The sequence below is a fragment of the Taudactylus pleione genome, unplaced genomic scaffold, assembly GCF_031769625.1.
Source record: "Taudactylus pleione unplaced genomic scaffold, aTauple2 ptg000545l, whole genome shotgun sequence".
NCBI classification, from domain to species: Eukaryota; Metazoa; Chordata; class Amphibia; order Anura; family Myobatrachidae; genus Taudactylus; species Taudactylus pleione.
Genome location: NW_028284947.1, coordinates 275604 through 301679, shown reverse-complemented (window position 1 = coordinate 301679; position 26076 = coordinate 275604). Strand labels below are relative to the sequence as shown.

Genomic DNA, 26076 nt, shown 5'->3' with positions numbered 1-26076 from the left:
TGGGAGAGGGGTGGGTTAGGTTACTTACCTGCCACTGTCGGGATTTCCTCCCTTCGGCCAGGCACTGTTGGGATTTTAACAAGCGGCTAAACAGCCGTCGGCATTTCAAACCCATTCCATCCGGGATGTTTAACTCACTGCTGGTACATTAAACAGGATAATGGAGTCTTCTTAGATGCGTGCGCATGAAGAGTGCGCTCACCATTATTTCCATCACCATCTATGGGTGTAACTACCATAGGTGCAAGGAGTGCAGCTACTGTGGGGCCCATAGCTGAGGGGACCCATCTTCTTTGTCAAAGTTACATATGTACTGTATATACATTTTTCACCATTGGGTGGTACATAGGGGGACTTACAGACTTTTGCTATGAGGCCTTCAAATACCTGGTTAGGCGCCTGTCACCAGCTGAGCTTACATAAACAATAGCTGCATACCTCTTTCTCCCAGAGTGCCCTATGAAGTATAAATAACTTTATGTGTACAGTATGCCTGCTCGTAGACACTTGTGTATGACTTTACGGACGTATGTAAACAGTTTGTCTTCACGCTTACCAATTTTTCATTTTCTTGATATCTATTTTGTGACTTTGCTCCATACTATAGTTTTGCCCTGCTGAATATGCCATGTACTGTTTATTTAGGGATGCAGTCACCATGTTGACAATCACAATGATGACAGCCATAATGTTGACATCACAATATTGACAGCTATGATGTCGTCATTGTTGATGTCATTTTGAAACTTGTCGACATCTGCAGGATGTCGACATATTCACAAAGTCGACATCTGAAATGTTGACATTCAACAGAATGACAACATTAGGGTTAGGCTGCAGGAGCTGCGGGTTAGGGTTAGGTTGCGGGATAGATTAGGGTTGGGTTGTTTGACCAGCTAGTCATTAGTGTTTACGAATGAGTCTACTCAGCCACAAGTTGTCATAAGGGTGGTATTGAATTCCCAAGATCGACACACCGCAGTTGACTGATATGCATGCAGCCAGGCTTTGCAGCGATTCTTGGCAGCACATCAATTGAGTTCCTCAAAATATTTTCTTTGCACCTATTCCATCCAATAGTAAATAACAATGGCTGCAGCAGTCATTTATACACTCGAAATATCAATGGCTGCAGCTGTTTTTACACACTTGGAATAACAATGACTGTACAGTAGCTATCTTTTTAAACACTTGGGATAACAATGGCTGCAGCTGTCATTTTACACAGTTGGGATAATAATGGCAACAGCTGCCATTTATACACTTGGGATAACATTCTCTCCAAATGTAATTTGAAAATTTTTTAAATACAGTTTTTTCTTGTGTCCATTTTGTGTCAAATTAAGAGTAGGGGGCTTGATACATCATTGCACGCAGAGACTGTGTGGACGTACGCAGTCTTCTGGGCTCGCAAGCTGGCCAGCCTGAGTAAGAGACTTACTCAGCTGTCTGGCCGCCCAGCACCGCCCACCATCACGACCATCAACCACTGATGGTCAGGGCTGCCGACAGCTTTGCCGGGCCCAGGTACAGGGAGGAGGCGTGGCCAACCCAGGGAGGTGTGGCCAGAACCCTTCCTTACAAAAGATTAAAATAAGTAATGTCTTTTCGCGGTCATGAATCGGCCGCACAGGGGGGCACAGGTGTCCGGAGGTGGTGGTGCAATCACTTCGCCCCTGTATATAATGCCGGGAGCGAGAGAGATCTGACTACTTCTGCAGCAGCCTCTCTCCCTAGCCCGGCCAGCACACAGCGTGACGGCAAGGGACTCACCAAACCAGTGAATGACCAGGTTAGTAAAACTCTAGTAGCATAGTGATATTATAACATAGTAATAAATTAACAAAGTAACATATTGTAGTAAACTCATCTCAAAGCTAATTTTTAAGTTCTTAAAAAAATCTACAAAACCCTGCCAAGTACTGATAAACTTTAGAACAGTAAACCAATGTCACACTCTGTATCATACAATCTCATTATATAACAGGTGTAGGCTTTTTCAATAAGAGCCATGCAAGACAGTTAATATCTTTATTCTGCAATATGTTCTATGTAAGCTTGATATTTACATACTCATTAGTTCTGGCATTTTTGCAGCTCATTGTCTCTAGTCTGCAATATCCCAAAAATGTGGTGGATTAAAGCACATTAACTCACTCTCTTATGTGAGTCCCAACAGGGATTTCTATTATTTCACTTCATTCTCCCATTTTCTTTAAAACTTCATGCACATCATTGATGCTTGTATTCAAGAAAAAAGCTATATATAGTTTACAACATATAGAAAGTTAAACAATGAAGCTGATTTCTAATATATCTACATTTATTGGTATACTTTAGTCTTTTATTTTTTTACTGAAGTACATATAAATGATCACAAATAACAATTTACACTAAAAAGTGCTACATTTCTCAGTAACGTTGAAGATACTGAGCATTTTCTCTGAATTTCATGTGTAGTTTGTAAGCTTGTCTGATCTATATAGACACTACCAGTATTTTTTTTTTTTTTAGTGGAATGTACAGTATGCAGTTTAATGTATCAATGTAGTCAGCATAGAGAAATAAATTATAGAATCATTTTGTTTATCAAAATGTAAACAAAATTTGTAACCCATCAAAGCAGCCACCTTTTTAAAAATATAACTACTGAACTTGTGACATTCTTTCTATGGTGGAAATTAAATATCATTTGTGGAATTGTTCCCAACACTTTTGCGGAAGTTCCCACAATTGTTCTATACTGTTAGTTTGTTCTAATTTGCCCTTATGTTCATCGTATCCTAAACCAGCTATATCATCACTATCTCTCACCTTTCCCTCATCACCCTATCTCTCCTTTTCCCATCTCCCTATATCTCCCTTTTCCCGTCTTTCTCTCTCTCTCTCTCTCTCTCTCTCTCTCCCTCTCTTTCTCTCCTCCCTTTTTCTGGTCTCTCCCTTTTTCCTCTCCTGAAGCGTGGTACTTGTGAAACTTTGAGGGGCAAACCTGGAGCCCTTAAGATATATTCAGTTGCCCATAATTATTCTCTTGTGGCCCATCACTGTTCTGATGGACAATTAGGGGAAATGTGTGATGGTCTGATTAGCACAGGAGAGAGTTGGAATACAATCTGAGGGATTGTGGAGATCTGTTGGAATGTAGAGCTACTTTGGAGCTAGTGAGATTTTTAAGTGGCATATACAGTACAGTAGCAAAAGATTGACAGGGCATGAGGAGGCATTTTGGTATGAGCATGCCGTTGTTGTTTCCAGCTGTTATTCCATTCTTGAAATGAACAGTAATGTGTGACCCTACTGAAACTTGGAGGGGCGAATATGTAGCCCTTGAAATATATCAGGTTGCCCATACATTTTTTCTGGTGGCCCATCACAGTTCTACACTGTGCAACATTTTATTCTGCTCTCATAACTTCTATAATGTGCAACATTCTGTTCGACTTCTGATATTTTGTAGGCTACAACATTTTGTTTTGCTTTAGAACTTCTGCACCGTGCAATTTTTCTGTACTGCAACACCCAAATGACAGAGCGTTCTACTGCTCTGAAACAATGGTAGTATTGTAATTAATGTATCACAAGTTTGAAGTCAAAGACCTTGAGAGCCACATCTTTTTTCATCTTAGTTGAAACTTGAATTTGTATTTTAAGCTGCAGACTTCAGAATGTCCCCTATTTGAAGCTGTACATATTACGACACTCTGTAAATCATCTCAAATATAGAAGTCAGAAGCAGCCCATACTTACTTTATATGAACTCTATGGAGCCCATTTATTAATTTACACTTGCAATTTTTATATGCGCTCTTCAATTTGACTGTACTAACCAATTACTGTGCCTACATCATGTTGCTTTATTTATTTTATTTTATGGAAAATGTCTAATGTCCATATATTTATATTTTTATATATATATATATATATATATATATATTCTAGCTGACATACCTATTGCCTGGGTTTAAATCTTCAAGTTATTATATGTTGTTGTTGTTTATTATTTGAAGTAACATGAATCCACCCAGTAGAATGCCCAGAACAGGCTCTCTGGGTCAAAGTTCTGCCTGATGCTCTTTGCCATGAAGTCTGACCAGGGCTCTAACCACTCCATTAGGCTTCCCAGACCAATTGCCACCCCTCTGTGAAGTTTTCATCCAAATCCATCCAGTAGAAGGCCCAGAACAGGCTCCCCAGGTCAAAGTTCTGCCCAGCATACACCAACGGGAGGTCCGCCTGGGACTTAAACCCCTTAGTATGTCTTCTGGTATTCAATGTTACCATTCTGTGACATTTTCATCCAAATCCATCCAGTGGAAGGCTCAGAATAGGCTCCAAAGTTCTGCCAGCATACATCAAAAGGAGATCTGACCAGGACCCTAACCACCCTAAAACTCAGCCAGAATCCAGCTGGACCACCTTGCTTTGATTTCATCACAATCGGTGCAGAGGTGTCCAAATGCATAACCGGATGTCTGTGATGCAGCACCATCTCCTGGATACAGAGTAGCAGTGGGACTCAGCGACTAATTTCAAATAAACTCCAGACTTTGTGGGAGTTCTCCTGGGATCTCGGAAGGGTTGTCTACCCTACCAGATCCCAATCACCAATACTGTAAAGCGGTATGGCACATTTATGACCTTATGTCTTGGGAGTGTGGCTCTGATGATGTGATTCTTGGCAGCTCTGTCCAGGCCCTCCCCCCTGGACCACCTCTTTAAAGATCTTCAAGAGAAAATCTAAGTAAGTATAACTAATTTTATATTCACAAGTAATGGGAATGACCAAAAGTTTATTCAACTTATTAAAATATCACTGCTCCAAAGGATATTTATACTCACAGGAAGCAAGTGTGCCAAACCCATTGCTTTACTAATATTTTTGCTAAGATTTTGTTGTTCGTCCGAGCTGTCTTGATGATTAAAATGCCTTTGTATCACTAAATATATTCTATGTTGTGCCAGCAAATAGCAAATTAAATGAGGAATGAATCTGGCAGGATTTCCCAATTCTTTGTAAAAAAAATATTGTTTTTTCCCCCCAATTTACCATTACAATTGATTACAAATGTCAAAAGTCAGTGCCTCGCCGAATTTCTTGTATAGCCCTGGGCGAACACTACTCATCTCTATTTGGGATTATAGAATGCCCTTTTCACTCAGAGGAATTATGAATGATATATAATAAAAAGTAATAGGGTAAGAGGGAGAAGTGGTCTGAATATAAACTAGGTCTATACATGAGTTTATAACATAAGAAAACTTTTACATGGAGTACTGTATATCAGTGCCACTATTAATGTTTATATTTTCTTATTTCTATAATTGTTCTTCTTTGCACAGTAGATAGGCCAAAAAAGGTAATATTAATTCTACATTTTCATCTATGCCTGACTTGGACAATACAAAAATAATGTAAAATAATTTATTATTACTGCACATTTGTCTAGTGCTGTAAAGATGAAACATTATAGCAACTGCAAAATGAATGAGTTTATTTTTAATTAGAGAGTAGTGGTTTGGTTTTGACTTTAATCTTCATGTCAATCTTGGATCTGATAAAGAGGTAAAACTGAATTTTTTAAGGACATCTTGGCACAGGTGTTCATAAAAGATGATGTTCTGAGATCCAAACTTGGAGGGAAGATACGAGCCAAAACCGAACAGCTCATCTCTACTTCTACTTGTAATATGATGCTGTGCATTAAACATACTGTACGTGAAACCTGCAAGGTCTGCTGTAAAAAAAAGAACAAACAGTCTAGATTAATGAAGCCATTTGTTAGGTGTTCAAAATGTTGACCTTTCAGAGGTTTGGCGACTCTGTCAGGGTCTGGTAATGTGCAAAAGCGGAACTGAACAGTATGGGTGTAGAGATTAATAAAAAGCAATCATTACAGAAGAAAAAAGATGGATATATTAATAAGGGAAGTGATGCAAGGAGATGTGAAGTTAATCTTCAAGTTATTAAGTTATCAATGAGTTGGATGTCACTGTCAACCTTTTAAATATCATTAGGAGCTTAGCAGCTCTCCCAACACAATCATGTGGAAAGTTCTGCCCAGCACACTCTGTCGTGAGGTACGGCTTGGACCCCAACCACTCCATTAAGCATCCCAGACCAATTGCCATCCCTCTGTGATGTTTTCATCAAAATCCATCCAGTGGAAGGCCTAAAAAAAGCTCCCCGGGTCAAAGTTCTGCCCAGTGTACACCAATGGGAAGTCCGACCTGGAAATAAACTCTCTAGTATGCCTTCTGGGATCCAATGTTACCACTCTGTGAAGTTTTCATCCAAATTCTTCCATTGGAAGGCCCAGAACAGGGTCAAAGTTCTGCCCAGCGTACATCAATGGGAGGTCCGACCAAGACCCTAACTCTCCTAAAATCCGTCCAGGATCCAACTGGACCACCTCGCATTGGTTTCATCCCAATCGGTGCAGGGGAGTCCGAATGCATAACCAGACAGAGAAACAAGCAAATAGACCAATTAATTTTATATATAAGATTTACCTAGCACGACCAATTATGCAGTACAGAATATAGTTATCATTCACAATCCTTACTCCAGCAGAGTTTGCAATCTAAATTCTTTAATACACAAACACACACATATAGCACACACATACAAATGAAAGGTATATTTTATATAGGAGCAAAAAAATTGTTTTCGAGGTGTGGGAGAAAAATGGAGCTCCAGAAAAAGATCATACAAACACAATAAGTACTTAAAAACTCCACACAGATAGGGCTGGGACTCTAACTCATAACACCCATCTATGATAGGCAGCGATGTGAAACTACTCTGGTACAGAGTAGTTTCACATGCGTCTCCAAACTTGCAAAAAAATGGTAGTTGCTCAGATCAGCTTAATTGCATAACACAGGTGCTAGTAAAAAATTGTTTTGCAAGTTTGGAGAGGCATGAAGGCAGTCAGCATTAGGAGGATGTGCTGATGCTTATAGTGCCATGTGGAGGTTTTTTGCAGTACCTCCATGGTAAGTTAGCTCTCAGCTTATATATGTACTGTTATCATGCAGTACATCAATTGTAATTATATGAACCAGAGTGGGTGCTACCATTATGTAGCAATAATTATTTTGGGGTGAGCGTTTGGGAGTGGGGCCCCTGGGGGGGTTCTGACTGGGCCTTTCTCATGGCATCACCACTTAATTCACATAGAATACTTTTATCACTTCTCTATTTGTTTGTACATTATTTATGTCATTTTAATTCATTATCATTTCATTAACACTTATTGATTTATCTTTACACATCTTTTCTTTATACTTCACTATCACCTTTTTCCCTTTTTCGTGTGATGCCCTGGGGATGGCCCTTGGCTGGAATTTTTTTGGGGTTGCTTGCTTCTCGGACGTGAGCCCCTTAATGCTAGGGACGCCAGTATAGAGGAGCCTTGACGATTGGCATTGCGCTTATTCATATATTTGCAAATGTGTGTATTTGTGTAACTAATACCTCTAAATCTCTATTATCATGTAGGATTTAAGTATTGTTTTTGCTGCAGTGTGCTGGGGGGCAAATCTCTTTTTTTCTGTGTTCAGTGTAAACCCCGCCCTTTACAAGCACCTGTGTTATGCAATGAATCTGATCTGAGCAACTACCATTTTTTTGCGTGTCAGGAAGGTGGCCATGTAAATGCTCAGAGATGGACCATCTTATGGTCAGATTATGTCACAGGCATGTCACTGATGTGGTCTGCTGTAAGTTTGGAACTTAGATTTAAAAAACAAATCTCAGGTTTTGGGTTGCATGTAAACAGATCCAAATTACATTACTTTAGCTGTTTTTATAAATTCTAAAGAAAACCAAAACTGAATCTGAACCAAAACACTTGAGGGTGGTTTTGTGAAAATCATAACATTTGAGGGTGTTTTCTCCAAAACCAAAACACAGGGGTCCTTTAATTGTCATCCGCATTGGAGGCAATACTATAATGGAGAATCAGCACCTATGTAGCATGGGTATATTAGGGTATATTTAGACTCAAGCTTGTACCCCAGGGAAGGGCTTGTAAGTGGTATTTGCATAAAACTGCAGATGCAATACCGGCAAAAGATGCACAAACAGACACTGGAGAGTGCGACTCAGAATTAGATCCTACACTGTACGTGGTGGCTGGAGCTGCATAGTCTAGGGATAATGTAAGTGGGTGTTTTGCTAAATATTTAAGAGAAAAGTTGTATGGTAGCCTAGATATTGTAATGTGCACAAAACTTTCATATACAGTAAGCAGAATATCATACAGTGTAATTAAATCTGTATTGTCTTAACAGAAGTACAATGCCATGAACGTTCCTTAATCCAGTGGTTCCCAAACCAGGTGCCGCAGCACCCTGGGGTGCCTTAGGGCACTTGGATGCGTGCCTCGAGTTGGTGGTCCAGTACCAAATAAAATAATTTTAAGTCAGTGCGATAGGCAGAAGAAGAAGTGCAGCCCTGTCATCCACCACATAACTGACCATAAGGGTGACATACAGTATAAGCACAATTTTACGTCATTTCATTGAATTTTTGCTGAATTTCTCAATAAGAAACTTTTGGCCCAGGGGTGCCGTAGAAAAACTGCTGATCCTCTAGGGTGCTGTAATTTGAAAAAGTTTGGGAACCACTGTCTTAGTCTAAAGGTCACAAAATATAATAAATTATATCCAACACAAACTCTAAACTCAGGTTTATGTAAGAATAGTGATCTTTTGTTTTCCATATTACTGACATTTTATACCACAGTTTCCATGAGCAGGTTATAGTATAGATATATAAATATATATTCTACTTATTTTTCTAGAAAACTTTCATACACATTTCCAACCCACACTAATCTTTATTTATCAAGTCTTCAATGTGACATTGTGATGCCAAGCCAACTGCAGTAACTGTTATGCCATACATGCATATATGTTGATTGATATCTTGTCCTGTGTGTGTTTTTGTTGAATGTAACAAGTAAGTTTCTATATTTAACAAAGTTTATTGACAGACAAGGATATTTTAGATTAAAAAGTATCAGGAACTCTCTAACAGTTAATAAAAAACTGATATTATATCACAATATGCAAATGCTATTAATTCCCCATGTCAGCAGTTTATTGAAGATTAGTGATATTTAAAATTAAATAAATATTTGTATAAAACCGTTCAAATAGAGAAATTGCTGACAGGGGGCCTGTTTCAGATCTGGATGCACAGTCAATGTTTCCCCTCAGTGGAGCGATTGTTAGCCATTGTGCATGCGCCAGAGAGGTAATGCAGACACACATTGTTTTTAATTATCGATCACACTCGCACAGAGAATTCACCTGCAAAGTGAGTGACAGGTAGTCAGCATTTGGTGGGAATAACGGGGTTGGTTAGGCAAATGCAGGTGTGTCTGGACCGTTTAAACTCCGTTTCATGGGCGTGCATAAATTAGCCATTGCTATCTCCTTTGCAGCATGAGAGCATTCAGCGTGTCAGGAGAGATGCAGTGTGTGAGGCAGGTCAGACTTGACTTAAACGCTGCATGGCTGCCCGATCTGCGTCAATGTAACCAATGTTTGCGCTGTTGTTTGTTGTCGGACAGATATGAGAAGGCAGCAGTTGGCGTCCCTATGCTCGGGGGAAGCTTTGGAAACATTAGCATATTTTCGCTGAATCATGCCCAGGATGCATTGATTTGCTTCTCCAATACATACAGCATATATATTAGGTATGAAATCCTGGCTGTCGGAATGCCGCTGGTATGGAGGCCGACAGTGGCATCCCTTCAGCCAGAATCCCGTGTCGACATCCATAAGGAACACAGGTAAGTATTTTTCTAACCCCTACCCCTACCCTTACCTCTACCCTAATCCTCCCTCCATGATGCCTAACCCTAACCTCCCCCCCTAATGCCTAACCCTAACCTCCCCCCTAGTGCCTAAACCTAACCTCCCCCTCCCTGCACCATAAACTTAACACCCCCTCCCCGGAGCCTAAATCTAACCTCCCCCCTAGTGCCTAAATGTAACCTCCCCCTCCCCATACCCTAATCCTAACACTCCCTACCTAGTGCCTAACCTTAACCCTCCCCCTAATGCCTAACCCTAACTCCACTACCTAACCCTAACCTCCCCCCTAACACCCTGATACTTACCTTCAGGATACCGGTGGTCGGGATACTGGGGACTACATTCCATATATACTGTATATATATATATATATATATATATATATATATATATATAAACATTTAGTGTGTTCTAAAAACTAAAGTGTGTGGGAGTATTATACTATCTGTTTATATGGTATACAAGTATGTTTCCAGAATTTCCTTGTTAAAGTGTAGAAGCAATGAAAGCCTAAGAGAAGTGCCATCATTAAAATTGATTTTAAACGAGTAATAAACAAAAAAAAGAATGTTATACTGTTTTAAAAAATGCACATGATAGATAATAGTTTATTACTATGCATAATACTACCTTGACTGCACATAGCCCCTTGTCTTTTATGCATTGTCTAAGAAATACTAAAATATTTATCGCACCTAGAGGCTGTATTAGAAATCACCTCGTTTATTTTTTTTACTAGCAAGATCGTGATTAGGAATTCCAGCAATATGCAGGTAGTGTAATCACTGATAAAGTTTTATTATGTATCTGTTTTGAAGTGCTGATGTTCAAGCCCCAGACATAGAACATTTTGTGAATTTCAAATTAAAAGAGAAAGGTAAAAAGGACAGGGAACAAAAAGATTGACCTTATTGAGGCAACATAATAAACACATATCAATAAATGGCCACACAATTTACAGGCTCGGTCTGAGCAAGTAGATGGCTGATATTGTGGTTGCATTAAAACTCAGTCAATGTGCTTAAATGAACATAACTTTCATCCATCAGCATTAAATTCATTTGTTCTTGCTTCTGTGGTCATTAGTGAAAGACATTCATCTTTGTCATTCTAAACAGCCTCTGGACTTCGAGAGCAAAAAATCCTATACTCTGAAGGTAGAAGCAGTCAATGTTCATATTGATCCACATTTCATCAGCGGGGTACCGTTCAAAGATACCGCAACGGTAAAACTTACAGTGGAGGATGCCGATGAGCCTCCTGTGTTCTCATCACCTACTTATCTCTTGGAAGTTCATGAAAATGCGGCCATCAACGGTGTGATCGGCCAAGTGACGGCTCGGGACCCTGATGTGATGTCAAGTCCTATAAGGTATTATGCCTAATAACACTTTTATGAATCAAAAGGATCCTACATATTGCATGCTCCCTTGTTATATACTGTGTGCAATTCTAGCAGAATTGACCTTTAGGCAGGGCACAGTGAGCATTTGCACTGAACTGAGTATGTTTTGTCGACAGTCATTATGTAGACACTGTTCTGTAATGTCGACAGGTACAAAATATCAACAGTCAAAATGTCGAGATGTTCAGAATGTGGACTACTAGAGTGTCAAAATGAAAATGTTGACACTGACAAAATGTACACATGTTGAAAATTGTTGACATTCAAAATGTTGACAGATACATAATGTCGACGCCAAGTTTTCAGCCTAACTCTAATCCCTACCCTAATCCTATCCCTTGACCGTAAAATATCTATTGTTGATATTTTGACAGTGCCAACATTTTGAAGGTGTCAACATTTTGGGTGTTGATGTTTTAACCATGTCAACATTATGACAGTCAATTTTAGGCATCAACCTTTGGACAGTTGATATCGTGATTGTCAACATAATGACTACATACCATTTGCATCTGTTTTCCATTAAACTGAATCTTTTTTCAAACTTCAAGTATAAGTGCTATAGTGCCAGAACTCTGCTTTAAGGGTTGTACACAACTTGAAATTCTGATCACTGCTTTTGAGAGAACATAGAAAGAATAACCCGGATGTTGAGGTCACAAAGGGTGACAAAGGATTAGTCAGTAGTCACCCACAGACAATCATATGCTATACTATAGAACAGTTAACACAATCTCTTTCTTTCAACTTTTATTCACCTATCAAAGCCAAAAGCAGTTATCTACAAAGTACACACAGAGGAGCAGGGTGTATAGACCCTTAAATAATTGTATACACTTTAAGTCACTTATGATATTATCTATTTTATTTTAGCATTTAAGACTTTCATTATGACTATTAACTGAATATTGGATTCATCAGGTTTTTCAACCTGTGTATGATGGTTCTGGGCCAAGACTATTACCCAAAATGACAGTGATTTTTGGAACTTTTCCCACTAAACAAATTATCAATGCACCGATTTGCAGTGTAACAGGAAAAAGAAATACAACTATTGTTTAAGATTTCTAGCTGTATCTGTTTTTAGTCTATTTATGACCACAAAAACAGTTGAATGGAAGGTCTTTCAAAAATGACATAGAAGCAGAGGGCCAAACCATAGTACGCCCACAAATCAAACACTTTTAAAATGTATGTTTGTGATCCAATTTGAAAACTCATCTTACAGAGATTAACATGTCTGTACCAAGAAATGCACCCTGATACTTTTTTTGGGGGAAAATACAACATCCAACAACAAGACAACCGGCGCCAACCCAAAATATAATAAAAAAAAAAATCTAAGAAATAATCATCTATAGTAATACAAGAGAGGAAACTGTTAAATTGAATTTCATTTAGTTTTGTTATTGAATAATTTTTCCTGAAGACAAACTGCATATCCCTAATGCTGGGCATACACGGCAAGATAAAATGTCTGTCAGACCGACAGACATTTTATCTGGCCGGCTGCCAGCCGCAGATGTCCGCGGCATACACTGTGAGAGAAATCTCACAGTGTATAGCCCGACATCTGCGCTCCGCCCACGGGGGAGGAGACATTTCCCTGTTCCTTCCGTAGGAAGGAACACAGGAAATGTCTATCTGTCGGCTGCGCTGGGCATACACTGCCCGATGCGGCCGACAGTTACCGGGTAAATATCGCATCGGACGGGCATGCTGGACAATCCAGCATGCCCGACCGAGCAATATTTAACCCTCTGTCGCCCCCCCCCACGCTACAATTATCGCGGCGATCCGCCAATATCGGGCGGATCGTCCCAATAATTGCAGCGTGTATGGCCAGCATAAGATGGATAATGCTAATGTGTAAACAAACACCTAAAGTAATCTAACTTTCATTTTGGATAAATAAAGGTATGACTGAAGAGACTAAATAAACTCCTTTTAAACCATATATTTACACATTTTTGTGGACTCTCTCTGTCATTAGAAACTGCCTCCTAATTTCTTAGGGTACAAGTGTAAATGTAATATTGTTTTTATTCTATGTGGCTTTTTTTGGTGTAGGCAATAATAACATTTAGACATATTTTTTAAATATGCCATCTTCTGTTTTTCCATTTATATTTGACTGATGTAAATATTACAAGACAAAGGAATAGTAATAATATTCATGTTCTTGACATTTTCCTAGCTCAAATATAAGTGTATGTAAGTATGGGTGCCTAGATTCAATGTTTTGGTATCTGTCGTATTGTTTATTTTGTCTATCCTAATGATGTGTGTTCATCCTCTTGTAATATAGCAGCTTGGGGACATAGCTTAGTAGTCAGAGTGCATAGATCTGACTCTCAAATATGTTTAGTATTATGTAATTGGGGCATTATAAGTTCTTGAAGTCCGTAAAATGAGCATGTATAAGGAAATGTGTTCATATCTTGCTGCTAGATACAGCGAACAATCTAACCTTCCTCCCAACTGACCCCATCTAGGCAGGATTTCCAACTGTCCAGTGGATCAGGACTTTTGCCCGAATTTCCGGATTGCGGGAGATGTGTGCCACTGACAGATAACCCCGGGCATCCCAGTGGGAGGTGTGGACAGCATTAAAGGGGTTTGTTGCAATGAGGGTATGGTGGCCGGTGTAAGCCTATCCCCTGGGGACCTGGCATGCACCATAGTGAAGTGGCCACATTCTATGTCCTCATTTTGCTTGGGGCAATATACAGTAGTAAAACTATATTTAGCATATTTAGTCAGGCTAGAGTGCCTTTATCTAATTTCTTTAACCAAGGCATAGTTAAAATAAAAAGCACCGTGTTTGTATTATTTACACTGATGGTTAAAAGAAGAAAAAAAAGGTGTTAAAATTCACAGTACACTTACAAAACATATTTTATCAGATAATTCATGTAGCAATATGAGAAAAATACCATATGCTTAATATATTTCATTTTATAGCAACACTGATTGAGTATATACAAATTGGTTGTGTTTGCAATCAATGCACACTGATTTTTTATTACTGTATGTTATGTTTTTTTTATATTTTATGTTTTAAAATATATTGTTTTATATATAATGTTTTATATTTTGCTTTGAATATTCCATTATATAAGTAGTTTAAATGATATAGTGATGTTTTCATACTTAAAAATATCTGTGCACATCTTGGCTTTGAGAGGTTTCAATTTACTGGATTGTGTGTATGTGGTTTACAGTTAGACCCATTATACTGCCTTATTAAATCTACACCTGAGGCTGTTGTGTCGTCTAGAGTGTCTTAATCAAGGAACAGCGGAGCACAGACCTTGCCCTCAAAAAGTTGCTTGATCTTTCTGTACTTTGATTTTTTGGCTGCAGAGACAAAAAGTGAAGGACATCACTGTGTGAAGACTGTGCAGATATAAGCGGCGTAAAGACATGTATTTGTTTCATTGCAAGATGAATTCTAGCCCATTTACAATTATGATTTTAATGAGGAGATTACCTATAGAGCAGTTTTGCCAAATTGCATGGTTTTAATTTGAGTGGTTTTATGTATGGTTTGCTAAATGCAAAAACGCTCCTCAAAATGCATCTATGAAAACAGCCATCCATATTTTTACACATAGAGAGTACAAATGTTGAACTGCTAGAGCAAAAATCAGATTTTTTTGTAAGACATGGCTCTGGCAGGAGAGATCAGGGTCGTAACTAGTAATGTGCAAGCAATGCTGCAGCCAAGAGGGCAAGGCCAATGGGGCTGCACTGTCACTGCCCTGTGACATATGTATTTGGCTAGCAAGATGCCCAGAACAGCTTTCTACAGCCTGCAGATCAGCCAGAGAGCTGCACTATACGTACAAGCAGGAGCTCAGCTTCCTGGTCCCTGTCCCCTATTTGAGACTATGGGGTTTATGTACTAAGCAGTGATAAGAGACAGAGTGAAAAGTGATAAGGTGCCAGCCAATCAGCTCCCAACTGCCATCTCACAGGCTGTGTTTGAAAAATGACAGTTGGGAGCTGACTGGCTGGCACCTAATCACAGACTTATCACTTTTCACTCTGTCTCTTACTACTGCTTAGTACATAGACCCCATAATGATGTCACATGTGTGTGGGGTGGGCGGTCCAGGGCACCTTGCTGCCCTGCTATAGCTCTGAGCAAGATGGCTCAACTGTCATTTGGTCTATCTGGTCTGTCAGAAGAGAAACAAAAATAAGGTACTTTAAGGATTTATAAGGGAGGCAACAATGACTTTTAAATTATGGGAGCAAAAGTAATACATTTATTAAGGAGCCAATATTTATTACAGGGACAATATTGTTATTCGAGTCAGTAATCATTTATTAAGGAAGTGGACAATTGTAATTTATTCACGATAGATACACCATTTATAGTAAGCTCTTGTAGCACTACAAATGCCAGCACACATTTGGGATTAGGTGTCAGAGGCAAAACTCAGGTTTTGTTCTGAGTACTGGGAGTTCTGAAATGAGTTTAATATACTTTTAATAGTAGTGTCTGACTATGTACTAATAAGCCACAAGCGTATTGTCACCATGACTGGTGCCTTAAATATTTTTCTTAGTCTGATTAATTATGGAACTGTCAGGTAGTCGATTGGCCACTCAGAGCAAATATAAGGACAGAAAGGGGAGTGGGAGTTTATCTTATAAGAGAAGATAAACCTACGTGTCTGATCGAACAAAAAATAGAGCATTTTTCTTTCCTTTATACTATAACTTAAGCAAAATAATCCACCAATAAGTCATAGCCTTGAGTACTAAACTGAGTGTAATTTGTTTGAATGGCATGCAACAGGTTTACTATTATATACCACATTAAATGACTTAGATTACATATTTATATCTTAATTAATAACATGTTTAAAACATGTCATCGGCTGAACAGGAAGGTAGTTTATAATTTCCTTATTGAGGACGTCTATTTATCACGTTGTAGTTGATTTATTGAGTGTTTGTGAAACAGAACATATGGTGCTACAGAGTAAATAGCTGATGCTCATTTTCAAATCTGAATATCTTATGAATGATGGAAACAAAATATATTACAGTTTGTGTTTTTTTTGTAATTCACAGATTTTCCATCGACCGACATACAGATCTTGATCGTCAATTTAACATTAATGCAGATGATGGCAAAATAACTCTGGCAACAGCCCTTGATAGAGAGACCAGCATGTGGCATAATATCACGGTTGTAGCTACGGAAACCAGTAAGTTTACAAAAAAAACTTTATAAGGTCTGCCCTTGTTTAAATGTAACTAGATGGTTGGGATGCACTTTTCTCTTTGCATGGCCCTATTGAGTAAATGTTTAATTTTCTGGTGATGTCTAGTGAACGAGTTATGTTTTTCTCAATCTTAGCTACTATTTAATAATGACCTCTGATAGATCCAGAGGGGAAGGTTCAGAAAACAGATTCAGGGGCATGGCACAAGATATGCCTCATCTCAGTCCTGCCACCATAGCATTATGGTTATAGCAGGGCCTTGATGACGTTCTTCACAGTGAACTACATCAAGAGGAGGGTTCCTGCTCTCATGGGAGCAAGGGAGAACTCCTTCCAAATTCGGAGTCTCCTGAAAATTCCAGGAGAGTAGTTGAGTGTGCTCTTTCTATTGTACTAATATGCAAAGTACATTAAGAATTAATCCTCATGAATGAAGCAGGGCAAAATTTTACTAATCAAACTGTGAAATTCAGGAGCATCTCTTGGGCTTTTCAAAATGAGCAGTTGTCAAAGAAACAAAGCTAAAGGGAGGCAAAGGAAATTAATATTTTAGGTTATTTTGGTTACAATTGAAGCCTGGGGATAAGGAGAGAGATCCTCTTTCCTCTATTCCCCTAGCACTAACGTTTCTAATTGTGGCTCTGGAGAAACATATTTGAATGGCTAATAGGATCATTTTATCCGCACTCTGGTTACCATCACCATGTTGCTAATAAGTGTTGTGTTCGCTCAATACATTGAGTCTTCTGTGATCTGTTTGCAGCCTTTGATGCATTTTTAATCTAGATATTTTTGTTTACTCGATTCATTACAATGTAATCATTTTGTTTGATAAGATATTTCTCATTGTTTAAATTAATGAAATTCATGCTAATTCACATTTGTATTAATAGATTTCATGATGTACATACACTAATCTAAAAAAATGTATATTGCTCTTTATGTATATTAGTATATTTGCTTTATAAGTCATGTCTTATGCTGCATCCAGTATAGCTTTTAAATTCATTCTTCCTGTATCTACAGATTACTTCCCAATTTGGCCTTACATATTCCGACTTCATATTTTAACATAGATTAAGATTATTAAATTCTCAGCGCCTGTTCAGCACAGCCACTGGAATAGTTGCTTATACACCTGCTGCAGAAAAAAAGAGGTTGTCCTTTAGCACACTTATAGGGGTATTCAATATGGGTGCGATAACATAGTTTTTTGCATTAATATCGCACTTTTTAACGTTTTTGCGTTAATATCACTTGTTTTAGTTTTCCACCGTATTCAATTTCAAAGACTTATCGCAGTTTTGAAAAGTCTTTGATAAAAAACAGTGATAACTTTTCTCCATTGAATAGGTGTCGAAAAAAAGTGCACAATTGGGGATTAGGGGTGCAAGATTAAAAGAAATAGCCTGCACCCCTGAGATTGACATTTAAAAAAGAACTGTGTCAAAAAAAGATAAAAAAAAAAATAGGGACACCCCAAAAAATGAATTAAAAAATTGGGGTGCAAAAAAAAAATGGGAAAAAATTGTTAAACAATAGGCAAATAGGTTCAGGGCTATTCTGCATGTATGCGGCAGGTGTTTTCTAGAATAAAATTATAGCGGCAGGTGCACAAATGCAGAATTTTTAAAAACTTACTTTAGGGACATCAAAATATGCTAGTACCCATTTTCATGTACCCCAAATTTGATGGAACCACTTAAAAAAATGAAAAAAATTACCTAAGTGCTCTTCTGCATCACTTCTTCAATGTCGGGAAAAAACACCTGCTGCGGCTATTTAAATCCCCGACTTTCAATTAAAGGTTAAAACGGGGGTACCCATAGTGTTCCCCCATGTTTTTACAACTTTAGGGGGGTCTTACAATTATTTTAAGGAAAAATTCGTAACTTTACGCAAATCCAACTTCAGAGTTTCCCGTTTTCGTTAATTTGATATTGAATACGGGGATAAGCGGGAGCGCGCACCATACCTTTACGCAGGAAAAAACTCCGATATGAAACGTTAACTTCGCCAGGGAAGTTAACCTTTCATATTGAATACCCCTCCTTGTGCATTTGATTCTACTTCTGTTTTTACTAAACCCACCTATATTGGAATCAATTTAAATCGGGCTACATTGACAGTTACATATTGGTGATAAATTTTCACTGCCCGGTAAACTCTGTTTTTTCAAGCTACAAATAAAAAGGCTTTTTATGCCAGTACAGTCAGAATATTGGATTTCCATCTAATCCTGCTATTCAATTGACAAACAATCTACAGTAGCAAGAAAGTTGTTACACTAGTGACATGTGGATAGAGGATCGTTTAATGTTTATGTTGCAGTTTGATGTGATACATTTTTTTATCAATGATACAATTTAAATTGCTTCCATGATATTGAATCATGATCCATATACAAAGTTGATTTTTTTATTTCAGATTTTTTAGTACAGGTTGAGTCTCCCATATCCAAATATTCCGAAATACGGAATATTCTGAAATACGGAATATTTTTAGCATGACTGAGAAAGTGAAACCTTTGTTTTCTGATGGTTTAATGTACACAAACTTTGTTTAAAGCACAAATTATTAAAAATAGTGTATAACATAACCTTCAGGCTGTGTTTATAAGGTGCATATGAAACATAAAATTTCATGTATTTACGCACACTTTTTTTGATGCACAAAATTATTAAAAATATAGTATAAAATGACCTTCAGGCTATGTGTATAAGATGTATATAACACATAAATGCATTCTGTGTTTAGATGTGGGTCCCATTCCCAAGATATTTCATTATTTTATGCAAATATTCCAAAATACGGAATATTCCGTTATCCAAAATACCCCTGGTCCCAAGCATTTTGGATATGGGAGACTCAACCTGTATATATATGACTAAATAAACAAATATATATTTTAATTGGTTTATATTCCACCGTAGAATTGTGTGATATCTTTTTCTTAATTTTTTTAACATGTACAATAATGATTTATTTAATGTTTAATTTTCATTTCTGTCAGGCAATGTGCTTGTTTTGGGACCATTGGCTGATCTCACTGGAAATATCTCTAGATGTATGGTCAGTTTGATGGACAAGGAATATTTCATGTTCTTTTTTGTGGTCTAGTAAATCTGTCTGTGTATTGAAAACATGCTTACTTTACTATATTGATCACTGATTGCTATTTTGACAGTTCCCCAATTTAAACTTTAGAACATTAAATAAGCACATATGGATGAAAGCAAGTGTCCACATATCATACGTGTGTGATTCTGCATTCACCAGGAAAGTTATTTTATTTACTTTATATTCATAACATCGCAAGGTTTGTTCAAGATAGGAATCCAGTTTTATCATTACAAAATTTTTAAATGGATATTCATTAAAACATAGGGCGGGAGGCTTCACATTTTGGATATAGTACATCTTGAAACAGAATTTGACAGCAGATTAAAACAACTTGGCCCATCTGGTGTGCCCCTTTTCATTTATCCTTTTGGCAACTTCAACCCTATTTGCTCCTTACATCTCTCTTAAGGATACTCTTATGCTTATCCCAAGCATGTTTAAATTGTTCCACTGTCTTAGCTTCAACCACATCTGATGGGAGGCTATTCCACTTATCCACTACCCTTTCTGTGAAGTAATTTTTCCTCAAATTTCCTCTGAGCGTACCTCCCTCCAGTTTCAGTCCCCCCTTTTTCTTCTCTGTTCCAAACTATACATATTAAGATCTTTTAGTCTTTCTGGGTAAGTTCTGTGCTGTAGGCCATGCACCATTTTAGTTGACCTTCTTTGTACAGTCTCTAATGTGTCTATATCCTTCTGGAGATGTGGCCTCCAGAACTGAACACAATATTCTAGATGAGGCCATACCAAGGACCTATACAGTGGCATTATCACTTTTTTTTTCCTGGTACTAATTCCTCTCCCTATGCTACCAAGCAGCTGACTTGCCTTCCTCAATGCTTTGGTGCGTTGCTTGCCTGTCTTCAAGTCATCTGAAATGGTGTCTCCTAAATCCCTTTCCTCCTCTGTATTTTCCATTATAGTGTCCTTGATACTATATTTAGCCTTTAGGTTATTGAGACCCAAGTGCATGATTTTGCATTTTTGCCATTAAACTGCAGTTGCCATTTCTTTGCCCATTCCACTAATCTACCCAATTCCTCAGTCATTTGTTTTACCCCTCCTGGTGTGTCTACCCTGTTGCATACTTTTGTGTCATCTGCAAACAGGCTTATACTATCCCTTCAATACCATTTGCAATATCACCAACATAGATATTAAAAAACAATGGACAAGTACAGATCCCTGGGGTACTCCACTGGTTACCTTTCCCTCCTGTGAATACACTCCATTTACTACAACTGTTTCCTATCCTGCAACCAAGATCTTATCCATTCAACAGTCATAGAATCCAATCCCAAGCTTTCCAGTTTGTTTATCATTCTGCGATGCGGGACCATGTCAAAAGCCTTACTGAAGTCTAGATAAGCTACATCAACGCCCCCCCCCCCCCCTTGATCTATTACTTTTGTCACCAAGTCAAAAAAGTCAATAAGATTTGTTTGGCACAATCTTCTCTAAGTAAATCCATGCTGTTTGGGATCCTGTAAATTGTTGGATTTCAGATATTCCACCACTCTTTCTTTTAATAGTGTTTCCATTTTTTTCCCCACTACTGATGTAAGGCTTACTGGTCTGTAATTACTTGCTTCTGCTTTGCTTCCACTATTTTACAGTGGTATTACATGTGCCCTTTTCCAGTTCTATGGAATCACTCCTGATACTAGAAACTGGTTGAATAATTCTGTTAATGGTGTTACCAGGACCCCTTTAAGCTCTTTTAGTATCCTTGGATGTATCCCATCCGGCCCCATTGATTTATCCACTTTCAGTTTTGTGAGTTCTGTTAGGACCCTCTCCTCTATAAATTAAATTTCATCTACCTCATTTTTATGAATGCCTCTGCAACTTAACTGTGGCCCCTTCCCCTCTTTTTCTGTAGTGAATACTGAACAAAAATAATTATTTAGATGATCTGCTACTTCTTTGTCTCCCTTGATCATGTATTTATTCTCTGCCTTAAATTTATTATTTCTCCGTTTGACTTCCTCCTTTCACTTATATACTTAAAAAAAGTTTTGCTCTCTTTAACTACTGACTGGGCCATTTTCTCCTCAACTTCTGCCTTTGCATGCCTAATCACCTTCTTAGCCTCCTTCCTTCTGGCAAGATACGCCTCTTTGTTGTTATTATTTTGAGTCTGCTTATATTTCCTAAAAGCCATCTTTTATAATTTCACACTAGGTGATACCTCTTTTGTGAACCACACTGGCTTCCTTTCCCTGGTGCTTTTCCAAACCCTTTTAATACAAAGGTCTGTATCCTTTAGAATTGCATTCTTTCCCACCTCTCCTGCACTCCTTCCAAGTTCCTCCACTCTGCCACTGACTCAGTAGCACATCTCTCCAATTCTGCAAAGTCAGCCTTCCTAAAATCTAACACTTTTGTTTTTGTATGGCATGAATTGGGCCCTGTCTTTATACTAAACCATACTGCTTAGTGATCACTGGATCCTAGGTTCTCACCAACATTTACATCCAATACTCTGTCACAATTTGTGAGTATGAAGTCCAGAAGAGAATTTCTGCGATTGGGCTCCCTCACAAATTGTTTGAGAGATGCTCCCTGAAGGGAATTTAGAAAGTTGCCACTTATAGAGGAACTTACAGCAGGTACCTCCCAGTTTACATCAGGTAAATTAAAGTCTCCCATGAATATGACCTCTCCTTTTAAAGCCATTCTAGTAATGTCCTACAATAGGTACCTATCCAGTTCCTTATCAGGTACATACAGGCTTTAATAAGACCATTATGTACCCAAATTTGTGACTAAAACCTCAAAGAATAGCTCTTCCAAAAAGAGCTGTCCTCTGTAAAGAATGGTCTTTTGGGATTATGACCCAGAAGTCCCTCTGTGCATGCGATGTATGACACACATGCCACAGGGGATCATGGAAGGGATCTGAAAGGATCCCTCTAAGAGATGAATGCAAAGAGAAGCCCCTTAGCTAATATTGGGCAATACAATCTATAAATGGCATTGCCCACTGGGTTCAATCTCCACAAAGTAATGCATTCAGGAGCTTGGTACATATTGGAATGCAGCCAGAACTGCCATTTTTGCTTTTTTTCACCACATTTTCCTTTTAGTACATCCTGCCAGGGGCACCAAGAGGGGGGGTGGGTACAAATTATCCAGGCCCGGGCTTCCTGAGGGGCCCGGCGGGGGCCTGGGTCCAGTGCCGCCCCCCCTCCTCACTCACAGCAGCCCAGCACACAGCAGTCTCCTATGCCTGTGGGGGAAGAGTGATCACACTGATCGTGCCCCCCCTGGCTTTGCGCCGGGCTGAGGGGGCTCCAAGCACCCCCCTTGCCAGCGCACAGCGCCGCTGAAAATATATATTTTTTTCTTTGAAGGGGGCATGACCATGCCTCCCACAATTAGGACATGCACCCTGTTACCCGGGCCTGCCGCAGCTCTTGGCAGGCCTTCATCCTGCCCTTATTCTGTAAGAAAACTGATAGCAGTTATTTTAACCCAAAAAACCATGACAATTGGGCAAGTCATTAAGTGGTCTGCAACATGACCTAATGACCGCATAGAACTATAGCAATCACAGTGATCCTGCTTTGAGTATGATGGTCGTCAGACACTGCTGTGCCTAGCAGAACACTGTGGTAGATCTCAATACAGCTCTGATAACGTAGTGTTGTCTATTATTTCATAAGTTACAATGTGGTCAAACAATTCAATTTAGGATTGGTTGTCATTAGAAATGTGCACAGAATTTCCTTTTTTGGTTAGAAATCATTGTCGTGTTTTGGTTTTGGCAAAACCACCCTCAAGTGTTTTGGTTTGGTTTTGGTTTTCTTTAAAATTAAACAGCTAAAATCATGTAAGTTGGACCTGTTTTTGTTCCTATAGTATTATTAACATCAAAAACATTATTTCCAGTCATTTCCAGTCAATTTTGACCACCTCAAAGCACCTGAAATTATAAAGGAAGGACATAATATAAATGTGATCCAAAACACACGAGAACCTGATTCTAGATCTGAGTTTTGAAATTGGCGAGAAGACCATAGTCGGGACTCAGTTCTACTCTGAACCCCAAAGTGATCCTAGCTGGGAATTATTTCAACTTGGAACCCCAAAGTTCCCGTGTGTTCGGTTTTCAGCAAAACCAAAGCGCTCATCTCTAGATTTAATGCACAAAAAGCTTTTAGGGGGTGTCCAAAACTCCAAATTGAATCATATTTATAGAATCATAATGTGTGTACTGATACTGTATGTTTTTCATTGGCAAATTGAACAAATATTTAGTGTGTGTATGTTCAAATTTTAAAGTAATCCGTGCAATCTCCATCCAAAACTTGAGACTGGTTTGTAAAATATTATAAAGTGTAAAAGGCTTTGAAGAATGTACATAACTATATAATTTTCTACTTTAAAAACATAGAAATGAAGTTCAGATTAAATAAGCATTTGTTTTTGACCTATATAGTAAAACTACCATTAGCAGATGCCTGTAGAAATGACCCACTGATACGTTCTCTGATTAGCCAACAATGTTAGCATACTGTATCAACAAGCATGGATTGAGTGCTAGAAGTATAGTGTTGTTGAAGGTGAAACTAATAGTTAATTACAATCCTGACCGCTTTCTAGAATATGATTTTAATTGGCAGTACAAGAAAGCTTCCTGCATATATACATGATCATTTTTACAATATGTACCAGACGGCTTGTTTATTTATTTTTTACTTTTTAATTAGAAGGTGTCCAATTAAAAACTCCAATTATAGAGGATTACTTTGTAATACATACTCTGAAATTCATAAAAATAGATTAAAAAAAACAAAAAAAAAAAAATAAACTTTATGGAGAACTAAACAATATCGTATGGTATTTTTATTTATATAGGATATTTGAATTTTATTTACAAATAATAGTAATTTACAGTAATAACATCATAGATAGTTGTTGTTGTTGTTATATTATTTAAAAAAAATGTGGTGACTTTTCCAATCATGTAATTCCACTAAGAAAAATCAATGCAATCCAATTATGTTGAGGACTATTGAGATCATTAGTAGCGTCACCTCTAGTAATGTGCTTGTTGGATAAATTAGCCTGTGTTTATATTTAAGCACAAACTAAGCAGTTGGTTTGTGTGGTTAAAAAAAAAGTAATTGGCTTTTGAAATTAATTTTCAATCTATTCAAACATAAATGCATAAAATATAATAAAGTTGTAGAAAGTTCCTGGGAGAAATTATATATAGGAATAGAGCTGTTCTACAGATTGCATTGTTTGGGGTCAAAATTAACCCAGTTTTTGGGTTGCTATAATACTATTTTTGAAAAATAATATTTTATAAAAAAAAAGATTTTCTGCATCTACTGTATGTATCTGATAGGTTGGTTGGACTCTAGAGAGGTTAGTAAAACTTCCATAAATGAACAGTACGCTTCACAGTATTTTCAAGTACAATTTTATACAGGAACAACTTCAAAAAAACTTTTTTGAAAGGGTGGAATTTCTCAAACAAATGGATAATTCTGGTTGGTTTGGGTGGTGTTAGCACAGGTTCATCTTGGTCAGATTAAGTGTGTGCTTAATTTATGTCCCAATTTCAAAAGCTTATATATTGGGAGGTATGAAAAACCACAGACTGAGATGTTGATATTGGAAAGAGCATTGTGTAATGTACACTACAGTATGTCGGCAATAGTGATTGGACACCCCCGTGCAAGCGAAATGCATACCATACATACCTTTGCACATAAGTTCCAAATGGCCACTAATGTGGCGGTTTTGACAAGAACACTTCGTAGAGAGACCCATGCACTTGCAATTTTATGGAAACAACAAATGTTTAAATCAAGACAACAATGCCACCTTTCATGTTGACAGGGCAACGCTGGATTGGTATACAGAATATTTGGTAACCCGGATAAACTGGCCAGCTCAGAATTCAAATTTTAACCCCATTGAGAGCCTCTGGGATGAATTGTAGTGACAAGTACGTTCTAGGCCGACTCAACCTTCTTCAGTGTCACAACTAGTCACTGTACTTAAGGCAGAATGGCAAAACATACCGCCTACTGTTATCCAGGAACTTGTCAACAGTTTGCCAAGAAGGGTGTCTGCAGTAATCACTACATTTGGTGGACTGCAAAGTACTGACATCAATAAAATCTTGTTGAACTATTTGCTGTCAGTGTCCAATCACTTTTGTCCAAAGGCTATTATAGCGTTTTGCGATATCATATACACCACTATATGCACCAATATATGAAAATAAATTCACACATACTACTTGTTTTAGAACATGCTTTGCATTTCCAAGTTGGTGTGACAACTTGGTTTATTCAATTTAACAGCAATTTTATTTCCCAGCGTTGAATAATCCTACAGAATACAAAAATAGATTTATTTATGTATTTACTTTTTTTTTTTGTAAAAATTCTGTACTTTAAAACATAGAGATGCTCCATTAGGTAAATAACTTGACACAATAATACACTATGTCCT

At 38.0% G+C, this 26076-nt stretch overlaps 1 protein-coding gene across 2 annotated transcripts in view; it reads left to right on the top strand.

Moving 5' to 3' along the window:
* LOC148500833 (cadherin-8) overlaps positions 1-26076 on the top strand; it is a 434715-nt gene that overhangs the window by 322640 nt on the left and 85999 nt on the right. For both annotated transcript variants that reach the window (XM_088451277.1, XM_088451278.1), the window contains 2 exons: positions 10947-11200; positions 16322-16458. In XM_088451277.1, the coding sequence (XP_088307403.1) occupies positions 10947-11200; positions 16322-16458 (391 nt within the window). The remainder of the gene's footprint in view (positions 1-10946; positions 11201-16321; positions 16459-26076) is intronic.